The sequence below is a fragment of the Vidua macroura genome, chromosome 20 (genome assembly GCF_024509145.1).
Source record: "Vidua macroura isolate BioBank_ID:100142 chromosome 20, ASM2450914v1, whole genome shotgun sequence".
Lineage (NCBI taxonomy): Eukaryota > Metazoa > Chordata > Aves > Passeriformes > Viduidae > Vidua > Vidua macroura.
In genome coordinates, this window is record NC_071590.1 from 8282045 (window position 1) to 8294983 (window position 12939).

At 43.0% G+C, this 12939-nt stretch overlaps 1 protein-coding gene across 1 annotated transcript in view; it reads left to right on the top strand.

Moving 5' to 3' along the window:
- Positions 1 to 12939, top strand: part of ULK2 (unc-51 like autophagy activating kinase 2) — a 36671-nt gene that overhangs the window by 21793 nt on the left and 1939 nt on the right. Inside the window, exons 16-27 of the mRNA XM_053995649.1 lie at positions 1926 to 2063; positions 3076 to 3221; positions 3432 to 3512; positions 6220 to 6506; positions 6619 to 6812; positions 7448 to 7557; positions 8361 to 8513; positions 9140 to 9348; positions 10601 to 10779; positions 11635 to 11753; positions 12102 to 12259; positions 12788 to 12923. Coding sequence (XP_053851624.1) covers positions 1926 to 2063; positions 3076 to 3221; positions 3432 to 3512; positions 6220 to 6506; positions 6619 to 6812; positions 7448 to 7557; positions 8361 to 8513; positions 9140 to 9348; positions 10601 to 10779; positions 11635 to 11753; positions 12102 to 12259; positions 12788 to 12923 — 1910 coding nt within the window. The remainder of the gene's footprint in view (positions 1 to 1925; positions 2064 to 3075; positions 3222 to 3431; positions 3513 to 6219; positions 6507 to 6618; positions 6813 to 7447; positions 7558 to 8360; positions 8514 to 9139; positions 9349 to 10600; positions 10780 to 11634; positions 11754 to 12101; positions 12260 to 12787; positions 12924 to 12939) is intronic.

Here is a 12939-nt window from a genome sequence, read left to right on the forward strand (position 1 = left end):
TTATGAAAATATGCCAGTTGTGTTATCTGTACATTACTAAGAGCTAAATGGTCACATGATCAGAAACAGGTCCCTACTGTTCACACTCTGTACTATAATTGTTTGATTTAATTACTGGCTGAGTTAATTCAGTAACTGCATTTGGAGCTGTATGAGGCATAGTCTGAAGAAAGCAGAGTGTATATTTGATAATCTACAAGATGCTGGTTTTTTGTTTGGGGTTTGGTTTTTTATTTCCTGGCAAATATTCTTTCATTGTTTGTAGGTTGTTTCTCTTCGGTTTTTGGTGTTTTAAAAAAGGTTATGCCCTGTGAAACAATGACTCTTTCTGATTAGCTGATGAAACTGAATTAATTGTGCCCATAGTTATGCTGCTTTATGCTGTGTGTCCTCACAGTCTCCAGATTAGGTTGAAGTGGTTCACTCTGCTGTGGTTTATTACCAGTTTTATCCTCTGGATCTCAGAGAAACAAGACTTGCATGCAGCTCTGCACACATCTGTATTGCATTTTCTCTGACTGGTACCAAACCACATCAGACTGGAGGATGCCTGACCAGAGCTCAGCTTTGGGCCTGAGCTGGGGAGCCCTGATGGGGCTGTGCCTCTGCACCCCACTCACACAGCACTGCTGCCTCCTGTTAGCTCACAGCTCAAGAGCTTGCCTGGACTTACCTGCAAGGTTGTGTGAGAACAGGGAAAGACATTTTCTGTGCTGAGTTCTTTAAAAGTTGAAGTGCCTTCATGGTCTCCTGAGTGTCACTGCACAGTTTAAATAACATCTGCTTCCCTCTCCTGGGGAGAGGCTCCCTGTGCTCCCTGAGTGTGCTGTGTAGTCATGGCAGGCTGCCCACAGCCTTCCTGTGGTTTCCACTTGGGAGTCCTTCTCCTTGCCTGGAAGTTTTCAGGCTTTCTGCTGACTGTGTGTCCACAGCCAACTCCCAAATTATTCTGTGGGATCCAGAAACTGGGTGGCAACAGCAGGACCAACTTATTTCTTTTGCTAAGGAAGTTCTGTGCCTATTAGGAAGTAATATTTCATTCTAAGTGGTAGCAAAGAGAATAGAACGATTACAGAAAAAACCCCAGATTTCTGTTCAGCTGGAGCCAGCCAGTGAGTCTTGTAACTGCCTGTCTTCTAGAGAATTTTTTTCACATTTCTTCTAAGAATTCATAATCTTTTCTTTAAAGACATGGTCAATAAAGGACCAGATAGTAAAATTGTTATCTTCCAGACAGCCCAGTTGTTTGAAATTCTTTCAATTGAATTCTGTTTTCCTTTAAAAGTGTTGGTTACTGATTACATGCAGTGGTTTGAATCCCTTGTCAGGAGCCACGCTGAGGTCACTGGCACTCCAGCTGAACTTGGGCAATCTGCAGTTGGAATCTGTGGATTAATGTTCAGGTGTGTGGTTTGGCTCCCCCTGTCAGGGGTTAGTTCTTACATTACATAACATGTTTTCCTCCTACAAGTTCATGATGTCTCTGGGGATATCTCTGCCTGTGCTTCGGTGGCTTTTGTCCACATTCCAGCCCTGCTCTGAACTTCCTGTCCCTGGTGCTCTGGGTTTTCCTAGAACACTATTTTCAAGTGTGGTAAACACAGCGGGCGGCTTGGCAGGGAGTCAGAGGGTTCTGGAGATCTCAATGATGTGTGACCAAGGGCTGACTCCCAGCTCTGTGCGATCCCAGCCAGTGCAGGGAAGGCAGGGAGTCCTGAACAGTTCCTGATCCTTCTCCGTGCAGTGTTGGAGCCAGGTTAGGACAAGCTGAGATCTCAGAGCACCCAGGGAGCACAGAGGAAGTTCATTTGCCTGTTTCCTAGATTTTCTCCAAATTCCTACAGTACAATTCTGAGAGAGTGATACCTGCCTACCTGTATTCACCTCCTGTCTCCATCTCCTGTCTCCACACCTTCCAACTTCAGGCACTGTCAGCCTTCCGTGTCCCCCCGCAGCGAGACGGCGCCGATCCCGGTTCCCACCCAGCTCCGGAATTACCAGCGCATAGAACAGAACCTCTCCTCCACTGCCAGCCCCGTGTCAAACCCCCACGGATCACCCAGGTGAGGCTGGGCTTTTTAACTCCCCTCTCTTGCTTCTGCTTGGTGTTTGTACCCTGGCAGATGTCCCTGCTTTCTTGCTGATGTCATTTTTTTTCCACGCTAAAGAGACGTTTCAATGATAACAAATAAAAGCCCTTCACAATCTCGAGATTGTTGGATGGGCACTTGAAATATTTCATGAAAACAAAATGAGCTTGTTCTTTCACTCGAAATGCAGCCCAAGAAGGTAAAAAGATGAAGTCTTGCTTTTTTGCTGCTCTTTGTGTATTGCATGGCATTACATCATGAACTGAAATGTCAGTAATAAGTTATGTTTTGTTTTCACACATGTAGTGATGAGATGAATGCTTTGTTCTGTAGAATATCAAGGAAACAATTTTTGGCATGCCAGTTAACCAGCTTGTCTCATTATGAGGCTCTAGTGAGCCAGGCTTGTTCTCTGCCTTGTGGTCTACAGGATCAGGCTGGTGAAGGTCAAAGGCTCATAAATAGACTACTCAGAACTCTGGAGATCTTTAGAAAAACAAAACCCAGGGCTTCTTGCATATTTTTTCCAGGATCCCTGATTTGGTTATAGTTGCTACATTCAGGGAAATGACTTTCCCTTAAATAATCTGTTTTCAGTTATCTGATCTGTATTCCAGACACAATATGAAAATTTTGTCAGAATCTTTGCTGTTTAAAAAATGGGCATTTACAGCAATACTTGGTTGTGAAATAAAAAAAAATGATGATCCAAGTTTTTGAAGATTAGGGTGTACTAAGGGAAGTCTGTTTTAATGTTCTCCAGTTAACAGACTGTTATGGCATTCAGAGTTTAAAAGTCTGTGGTGACAAAGGGAATTAAATCTTGATTACTGTCAGTATGGAAAGCTTAACTTCTTAGCTTTCTCTTGAAACAGCAGGATTTCCTTTAACTGATCAGACTCCTCAGGGGGGATTCTGAAGCACATCTCTAGGAACCAGTGAGCACAGTGTGTGTGTGTGTGTGACCATTCCTTTCCCTTGCCAGAGCCGGGGTTGTGAGGCGCTCCAACACCAGCCCAATGGGGTTCATGAAGATGGGCTCGTGCTCTCCAGTGCCAGCTGACACTGCCCAGGGCGTTGGGCGCAGGCTGTCCACAGGATCTTCCAGACCATACTCTCCTTCACCACTAGGTAAGCACAGAAATGCTTAGCAGTTAGTAAAGCTTTATCTGATTCTTGCTTGAAATTAATCTTAAACCACAGCCTGCCCAGCCAGGTCACATGTGCAGAAATAATTTCTGTTAAATGGCTCACAGAAGTAAACTACCTAGGTGTTCACTTGCTTTATCTTTGTAAGTGAAGTAGAAAGTGTAAATCCACGTTTTGGTTTTGTTTGCATAGTTGGAACCATACCTGAGCAGCTTGGGCACTGTTGTTGTGGACAACTCCAAGGACATGAATCAAGGAGTAGAAACTTCTCAGGTGAGTGACTTTGGACGAAGCAATCAGCATTATTTTGATAGAGCTTCTAGAGCGTTTTGTGAAGGGGTAGGAGAGCCAACAAACATTAGAATGGGTTAATAGGAGACACGGAGTTTTTGTGGAAACAGCCCATTTGTGGCCTGGGTGACACCTTTGCCCATAACTAATTCCCTACACAATAATTCAGCAACTGAAATTTCTTGTTCTCAGGATGGAACAGCAACTCTGATGAAGCCTGTCTTCAACCAGGGCTGGTTTATAATGAATGGTAGTAACATGCTTCTCAGAATCTGGTTTTGATAGACCAGCTCTGTCATGCCAGTTCTCAGAAAAGGGAGGCAGAGCTGCCAGTGCACAGCGTGCAACACATTTTCGTCATTCCCTTGGGAAATCGGCTGGGATCTGATGTTCCTGTTGCTAAGCAGTCAGCAAGCTTTGCAAGTCATAAATCATTATGGCATGCCAGCAGGGAAAAAAAAAAGATCAGGAAGAAATAGGACTTGAAGATGTTCTGAGACTGTTAAAGATGGAATTGCACTGTAATGCCAGAAGGATTGGGTATAAGAATATGCAACTCAGCAACTTGTTCTTCTGCTCTGTGCACATTTTGGGTGCATTTTCTTCTCTAGCAAAAATACTAGTTATACTTTTTATTTTGACTTTATATGATGTGATATTGAAACTGCATTGTGAGTTTTTGTCCTATTTAACTCTTGTCCAAAACCATCTGGACATGATAGAGCCTTCACTTCTTGGAGTAGCCATGTCTGGGAACGGTTTCATCCATATGAAATAAGTTCTGTGGTGTGTCTCAAAAATTGCCTTGATAATTTCTGTGCCATTGGCTGGCTCAACAAAAGGAATGAGTGAATCCTTCGATATGAAATGGTCTCTCAAAAAGTGAAAAGGGGTGTGTGTGGAGAGAATACAAAGCACTGTGTTTGCTTTTCTTGTTGCAACTTTACTTTGGATAGAGTTTTGTCAGGCTGTTGGTTTAGTGCCTTTTGCCAATATCAGACTAACTTGTAACACACCACAGCACTGTTTTTATGGCTGGCAGGTGTTTTAATGTTTCATTTCTTCATATGTTTTCTGCATTCTTTTTCTCCTTAGTTTCACTTCTTAATTTGAAATGACTGCAGTGGTATTTCTGTTTGTACAATACCACAAATTGCAGCGAGTCTGTTTCTCAGCATTTTAATGGGTATGGGAGGCAGTTTTTTGCTTTGGGTGAGGTGAGGTCATCTGAACTGAGATTTTTCTAAGGACTGAAGATGTCTTTCGTAATGTAGCTTCTGAACTAATTGAGCTGTTCTTGCTGCCAGTGGCAGCAGAGGCCACACTTTTAATTCAGAAGCCTTCCCTGGGGTGGCAGCAGCACTGGAACAGTAACCAGTGAGATTTCAGACTGATTCTAAAATGACAGGTGAAGACTTCCCAGTGCTGTGAGACAGACAAGCAGAGGGATTTCAGGCAAGCAAATTCTTGGCTGGAAAATTAATGAGAAATAGACTTGATCCCTCTGCTAGAGCTGCAGGCAGACAGACTGTTCTGAAACATACTGCCTAATGGAGTGGAATGAAATCAAGATGAAGTAGCTCATATTCAAAATCCAACTAGCAAAAACATGGGCTCAAGAAGTCTGAAAGATGTGTTGTAACAGCTGGGCACTTCACTGAGCAAACTGCAAGAAGTTTGGGGAGGATTTTTTGAGCAGACATGTTTGAAATGAAGCCTCTCTCAGAAGATTCTCGTGGCCAGCTTTTAGAAACCTTCTCTAGCTGTATGATTCAGTTTTTCCCTCTTTCTTTTTTTTTCTTAAAACATGAGTGAAACTCACTTCAGTGTCAGTTCTTGGAGGTTACAGGCAGGCATTTTCTCTGGGAAGCTTATGACCATAATGCTGAAGTCTGATGTACTGTTTGTAACTTTGCATGGTTCCTTATCACGAGACATAAAAACGTACACCGGGAACAGAACACTTCATCAAATTTCAGGCCTAATTTTGAAAGAGGAGGGGCATCTTTGAGTAGGTGAGGTGTTTATACAAAGCCCTCTGTTTAAATGATAACTTAGAGCTCTCCCATTTGCTTTAGGAGAGACTGCACTTGTACCTAAGTGTGGACTTCCTCTGTCAGCTTTTGAAAAAAGATTCAGTCTGACAGACTAAAAAGTAAACAACTGCTCAAAGTCATGTCCCCAAACTGTTCCATCTGAATAATTTGGTTCTTTTTAGTTCCTAGTTTTCTTGCAGGAACATGAGCTGCCTTTGTCTGTAAATGAAGCCATTACACACAAAACAAGTCATTAACATGCAATGTCCCATTCATGCTCTTGTTTGCAAGAAGATCATCCCAGGCCTTGAGAACCTCTATTCAGCCTGGGATTTCAATGCTGGTTATGCCATTCCTGCTGAATCCAACCACTTTGTCTTGGTGCAGGTTGCCAGATGTACTGCAGCTGCCAGGACAGCTGTCAGCCTGAAATTGTGCCTATTTGGCAGCTTGGGGGGTCTCATCAGTGTGGTGTAGCAATAGTTCAAATAATCCATGGGCCAAATCCATTCTCCTTGCTATCTATTGAGCTAATGATCAAATACATCGCAATATTTGCAGTTTAATGGCGTTCTCTGGAATTTTGGGCTTTATCAATATATTTTGCAAGCACTGCAAACAGAATTTTACCTTATTGTTTGTCATCTCCACAGGTTCTCCTATACCACCATCTCAGTCTCCGCAGTCACTTCTGATGGGAGCGAGGTTGCAGAGTGCTCCTACTCTCACAGATATCTACCAAAACAAGCAGAAGCTCAGAAAGCAGCATTCAGACCCAGTTTGCCCATCCTATGCTGGGTATGGATACAGTCATTCTCCACAGCCAAGCAGGCCAGGTAGCCTGGGAACATCCCCTACCAAGCACATGGGATCCTCACCCAGGAGCTCAGACTGGCTCTTCAAAACCCCACTGCCAACAATCATCGGCTCTCCCACTAAGGTTTGTTAAATTTGCAGTTCTCAGTTACACAGTGTCTGAAACCAAGAATGTTTTGGGGGTCTAACTTTGATTTTTTTTTTTTTTTGTGTGTTCTTGCTCTTGATTCTTAAAGGCAACAGCTCCTTTCAAAATACCTAAAACTCAAGCATCCTCCAACTTGCTGGCCCTGGCAAATCGCCAGGGCTTGGCCGAAACCCCGCTGCAGCCTAAAGATATCACTGACCCAAGGGACTTCACACACTTCCACTCCAGCCAGGCAGCTGACAAACAGGCAGGAGAACAGCACAGCAAAACCACCTTTGGCAGGTAGGCACTGGAACAGAACATTTCATCAAATTTCAGGCCTAATTTTGAAAGAGGAAGGGACATCTTTGAGTAGGTGAGGTGTTTATAAGAGATATTTCCCCAAAGCCCTCTGTTTAAATGATAACTGAGAGCTCTCCCATTTGCTTTAGGAGAAACTTGTCATCCTGGGGGGAGGCAGCTGGGCAGCAGAACTGCACACAGCAACTCTCAGAGGGTGAAAAAGCTGTGAGGGGATGCTGAGCTTTGGTGTGTGCAACAAAAACATTTTGTACTGGCTATAAATATAGCAGGGACTTCCTGGAGCACTTTGTGTTGCTGTCTAGTTCCCTTTTGTTTTGATTAGCTGAATCTGGAATTTCATTGCCTCTGTAAAGCCTGTTCAGTTTTTGCTTAAAAATCTCTATGACAAAATTTGCAATATAAATTTTTCAAGAGAAAAAGGTCTCTCTATTTTTATGGTTTGCTCTATTTTAGAAGATCCGTGATAACAAGCAAGATTTCAATACTTTTTCTATTTTTGTTGAAAAATTCTCTGTAGTAAATGCCAAGAATCTTAGTTATCCTTAGTTGCAAGTTGGATGATATTCCTGAATAACCTTTTTTTTGGGGGGGAATTCCTATGTTTTCCTGTCCAGGTCTGTTAGTACTGGGAAGCTGTCAGATCAACAGGTAAAGACAACCCTTGGGGGCCAGTTATACCAAGGCAGTACAGACAGTCTCAACACAGAGAGGCCAATGGATACAGGTGAGGACCAGTGTGATACATCCAAGCTGTTTCCCTGTGCCTGGGTTTTTATGAAATGCCAGCTGGATCACAGTTCTGCTTCCAGCTTGGAGAACTGGTTCTGACCATTTTTAGCCTCAGCACAGAAGGCTTTTTTTAATGTTTAAGGGGATCTGTTCAGTTTCTTTAGCATAACTTTAAAAATAACTGAGACAGGAAAATACTTATTTCTGTGCTAAACACAGAAATATCTTGACTGCCCGTGCTGGCTGGAAGGGTTTGGGATTTTCTGGTTTGGTTTTATTTTTAATTTAGCATTTGTGGCTTTTCATTTTCCACCTTAATTTCATATGAAAGCAAATTTACGTAACTCTGGGTGTTTGGTTGGGTTTTTTTCTTCTACTTTCTGAGCTTGTCCCTTGCCACCAGAAGTTCTCCCTTCTGAGCAGGTGGAAGGAGTTGTGCAGACAGGGCTGGTCTTTAGCCTCCAGATCTGTCATGATCTGCCTTTAGAATTTTTTCTGCTGTGTCTTTTGCTGACATCTTCAGGCTCTCAGGGAGTCTTTGTTGCTCTTTTCTGGGTGAGAGTAGAACATTAAGATATTGAAAGTAAAAATATACATTAAGCTGCACCTTGACTGTCTGTGTCTCACCAAGAGTGTCCACTCAGCTTCTTTTATTTCCTGTGAGAACCTCTAACTAGTCCAGGGCTTGGATCTGCATCAAAGCACATTGTGTTGCAGTGCTCCAATTTGCTGCATATAATTACTTCATGGTGTGATTATATGGAACAGGGACTGACTTGCTGAAATGTTGTCTCCCAGCTCCAGCAGGAGCCTATGGAATTGCAATGGCAACTCCATCCATGGCAAGTGGGGCAAGTTCTCGGGCTGTCATGTTCACTGTGGGGTCCCCTCCAAGCAGTGCCACCCCTCCCACCTGCACCCACATGGTCCTCAGAACCAGAACCACCTCAGGTAAGACTTCCCTGGCAGTTGTGTGGACATTTCTCAAAGGCAGCACTTGGGTTTGTCCACTTCTGGGGCCTGATTGCTGCCTTGCACAGGGCCTACAGTAAAAGTGTTCTGGAAAGTAGAGATTAATATCAGATGGTTTCTGCCTTTCCCTCCCTAAAGAGGGTCAGAGGCACAGATTTACAATCCAGCAGTGAGTAACCTCCTGTGTACCCAGCTTTACTCCCTCACTGGGAGTGTGAGCTCTATGGCAAAGGTGGAGAAGAAAAGTCAGAATTCTGATTTTTGCCTGCTGCCATGCATTGTCCCAGAAGCAGCACACCAGGCGTGGGAGCTGCCTGCATTTTGGCAAGAATCAGCTGTGCTGCCAAGTATCAAAGAACTCGAGGTTAAGGGCTTCAGGTGGGCAGTGTGAACCACAGCACAAGCTGAAGTCCTTGTCAGCCACGAATCCCAGAGCTGTTAGGAATTGTCACTGTTGTTACAGTTCATCCTCTGCACTCCCTGCAGAGCCATGCAAGGAGCAGTGAGGAGAGCCTTCCATGGGGTCTCTGTGCTGGCTCCTCATGTGTCACTTGCTGTCACCCAGTGCTGAATCAGACTGAATGTGTGTGTTATTTCTCTTGTAGTGGGATCAAACAGCTCTGGAGGGTCTCTGTGCTCCACTAGTGGCCGTGTTTATATGGGCTCTCCTCCTGGGATTTATATGGGCTCCTCTCCTCCCGGGGCCGAGGCGGCTCCGAGTCTGAAGTACATCCCTTATGGTACTTCCCCTCCCAGCCTAGAGGGCTTTATCACTTTTGAAGCTCCTGAATTGCCTGAGGAAACTTTAATGGAGGTATAGAAACAATCATTTCATGTTTTCTAACGTGTGATGTTGGTGGAACAGATGTGATAAAAGCAGGATTGCTCCGTGTGCTTTGTAGTTTCCTTTGCGCTGTCTCGCCTGTTGGTTTTTTTTGTTGAGGATCTTGAAAATATTGCTGTATCAGTAGCTGCCAGTTTCTCTTTGGTAGTTATTGCTGGCATTTCATATGTTTGAATAGGTAACCAGAGGAACATGACTGCTTTTGTCCACCAGAGCCTCCCAGAGAGGCCACTGTTAATGCCAGTGGACGTGTGTGCTGACAGTAACCAAGCCCCTCTGGGCATTTCATTGCTTCTTCACAGCCAGGGAATGATGTTCAATCCTACTTGTGGGAAGACTGTCCTATATTTTTTTAAGATGTGTGGGGGAGTGACCCTTTAAAAACACAAATTGGGGTGGTCTTTCACCAGAATGCTATTCTTGGAGTGTACATTTCTCAAGACAGATTGCTGTTCTGGTTTCTCATTCACATCTTGCTGGAAGGTGTTTGGGTCCCTATTGAATATCTCTTATAACATGAATGCTTAACACTACACTGTATTCTTCCCACAGATAGAATTTTAAATGTATTTAGACTTGTATTATTAGTGAAAATATTATAAACATTGCTAAGATATGTTTGATTAGTTTTGAAGGCTTCTTTTTGAGGACAAACTCTGCATGTGTACTGTGTGTTTTACTGACAGAGCAGCAGTGAGTTGTTTGCTCAAATTGAAGTTTTTAGTCTGAAGTGTAAACTTTGGTAACAGCCACCTTTTAACACAATTTAATTCCAGAACCAAGTGTAAATCAGAGTGAGGCAGATAAGTTCTTTTGGAGGTATTAAGTCTATTACATAATAAAAGCCAAATGTTCCTCCTGGCTCCTCACACAAGTGCCAAGCATACTTTTGTGTTGCTGATAATAAAATAAGTCATTTGTCCCAATTGTGATTCCTTTAGTTCCTCAGGTTTCAACACAGAACTCCATGTACCAATTCCTTTGGCTTTGTTGAAAGACTCTTAAGTATAAGCTACAATCTCTTGAATTCATTAACAAAGAAGAGAACAAGTTCAGATCTGTTGGGGCCCATTTGGTTCTGCCATCCCTAATGCTGCCTCTACCACGATGTGATTCCTGCACAGAACTGACATAGCAAGAAACCTTTAAATGATTAACAAGAGCTTCAAATGTGGCTGATGGCTTAGAGTGGTTAAATTGCTGTCATCTTTCCCTCTGACAGAGAGAGCACACAGACACACTGCGTCACCTAAACATGATGCTGACATTTACAGAGTGTGTTCTGGATCTGACAGCAGTGAGAGGAGGAAACCCAGACCTGTGCACTTCTGCTGTGTCACTGTACCAGATCCAGGAGAGCATCGTTGTGGATCAGATCAGCCAGCTCAGCAAAGAATGGGGGTGAGTATGCAATCAAATAGAGAATTAGTGAAGATCCAACACGTCAAAAATGTATTGAAACTCTACCCTTCTGCTGGGAGTGATTGTTTTCCTGTAGAGAATCTTTATAGAAATTATTTTTTAACAACTGAAGACAGAAAGAGCAAAGACAAAAGATTTTTTTTTTTTCTGGACTGTCACTTTTCTGGGGAAAGTGTTGAGTTCAGGCTTGAGGTGCAGCAGTGCATTTCTGGGCATGGAAATTTGTGTGCCAGCTTCTGGCAGATCTCATCCTTTCCTGTTGACTGAAGCCCTGAGGTGGAGGTTGGGAGGGGAGAAGAAGTGTCCAAATTTGGTTTCACTGGAAAAAACAGTCAATCAGCCCTAATACCAAATCAAAAGCAAGGAGGAATATGAGAAATCTGAAGTGGTCGGAGAGGGCAGTTCTACTTCCTGCCTTCTTCCTGAAGTAATAAAAACCCAACAGAAAACCCCTGTAAAGTGTTTGCCTTTCACAACGGAAAGAATTCCAGGGAGATAGGAAATGAAAAGTACACCCTGTCACTTGTGGTGAGACACTGACCTCGGGCAGAGAGTCCCCACAAATAAGTGCTCCTTTTTCAAATGTCTGCATTTAAAGCAGTTTGTCTTTGCTGCTGCAGCTCCTAAATGAGCAGATGTCCCCTCACCCCATGACCGAGTGTTTGGGAAGGGAGGGGAGGGGTGGAGCTGCATTTTAAACATTTCTCTTCATTTTCTGCTGTTGCTGGGTCTTGTGGGGTGTTGTGATTCAAAAGTGGTGTCTGCCCCTGGCTTGATTGCATTCAAAAAAGGTATTTTGATGCAAAATTTTTTTTTTCCCCCTCTTCTCCCTAGACAAGTGGAGCAGCTGGTGTTGTATATGAAAGCTGCCCAGTTACTGGCATCTTCTCTGCATCTGGCCAAAGCACAGGTCAAATCTGGCAAACTGAACCCATCCACTGCTGTTAAGCAAGGTAGATGCAACATCATCTAATTTGCTTTGCTTGTGAATTTTCTTTGCTGATACAACACCCAGAAAGTTGAAGTTGCAACATTTGTTTTGTTTTTCTTCTCTGCAGGAGAACTGTAGATATGTAGAATTGCACAATTCTCATAGTAAACAGCCAGAAACAGTTAGGAAATGGGTATTCATTAACTTGAATTGGAAATTATTTGATACATACTCAAGTCATTGAAGTGGTGGAGTAAATAAACACTAAAACTACTAGTTCAAACAAGTTTACTTTGCAAAGCTGAACTTAGGCTGAGTTGTTTGGGTTTTGTTTGGCTTTTTTTTCAATTTCTTCTTACCTTTCTCCCAGTTGTGAAAAGCCTCAACGAGAGATACAAATTCTGTATCGGAATGTGCAAAAAATTGACAGAAAAGTTGAATCGTTTCTTTTCGGACAAGCAAAGGTTCATTGATGAAATCAACAGTGTAACTGCAGAAAAACTCATCTACAACTGTGCTGTGGAAATGGTGAGTCCCTCCTCTTCCCTGAACTTTAGGAATTGCTGCCTTCTCTCACAGATCTCTTCTACATAACCAGAAAATAGAATTGTTATTGTCAGTGGTCACAAAGGAAAGTTAACTGCTATAGTGATGAGAGGGAATTCTTGTGTCACACAAAAGATTCTGGCAAATGTTGTGCTTAACCCTGATAATGGTGGTGTTGTGCACAGTTAATTTGTTTCTTTACAAGAGAATGCAGGTGTGAGAATGAGCATATTTATTCATATCAAAAAGTGCTTTTATAGATTTTTTGTGCAAAATTCTTGTCACAGTACAGGTGCTGTGTCCTCTCAGAATCACAGAATGGTTTGGAAGGGACCTTAAAGATCATCTATTTCCACCTTCATTTTGTTATCTTAGTTACAACAACACATCAGCTAAATCAAAGCTGAAAAATAGTTTCTTAATGACACTTCTGGGTGATTAATTCTGAATTTTTCATTTTGCTACTTGCCTAACGGAGTTTCTGAAACAGAATGTCCTGACTGATTGCAGGTGCAGTCAGCAGCTCTGGATGAGATGTTCCAGCAGACTGAAGATATCACATATCGATACCACAAGGCAGCCCTGCTGCTGGAGGGACTGGCTAAAATACTGCAAGACCCTGCAGATATAGAAAATGTACACAAGTGTAAGTTCAGCTGAAT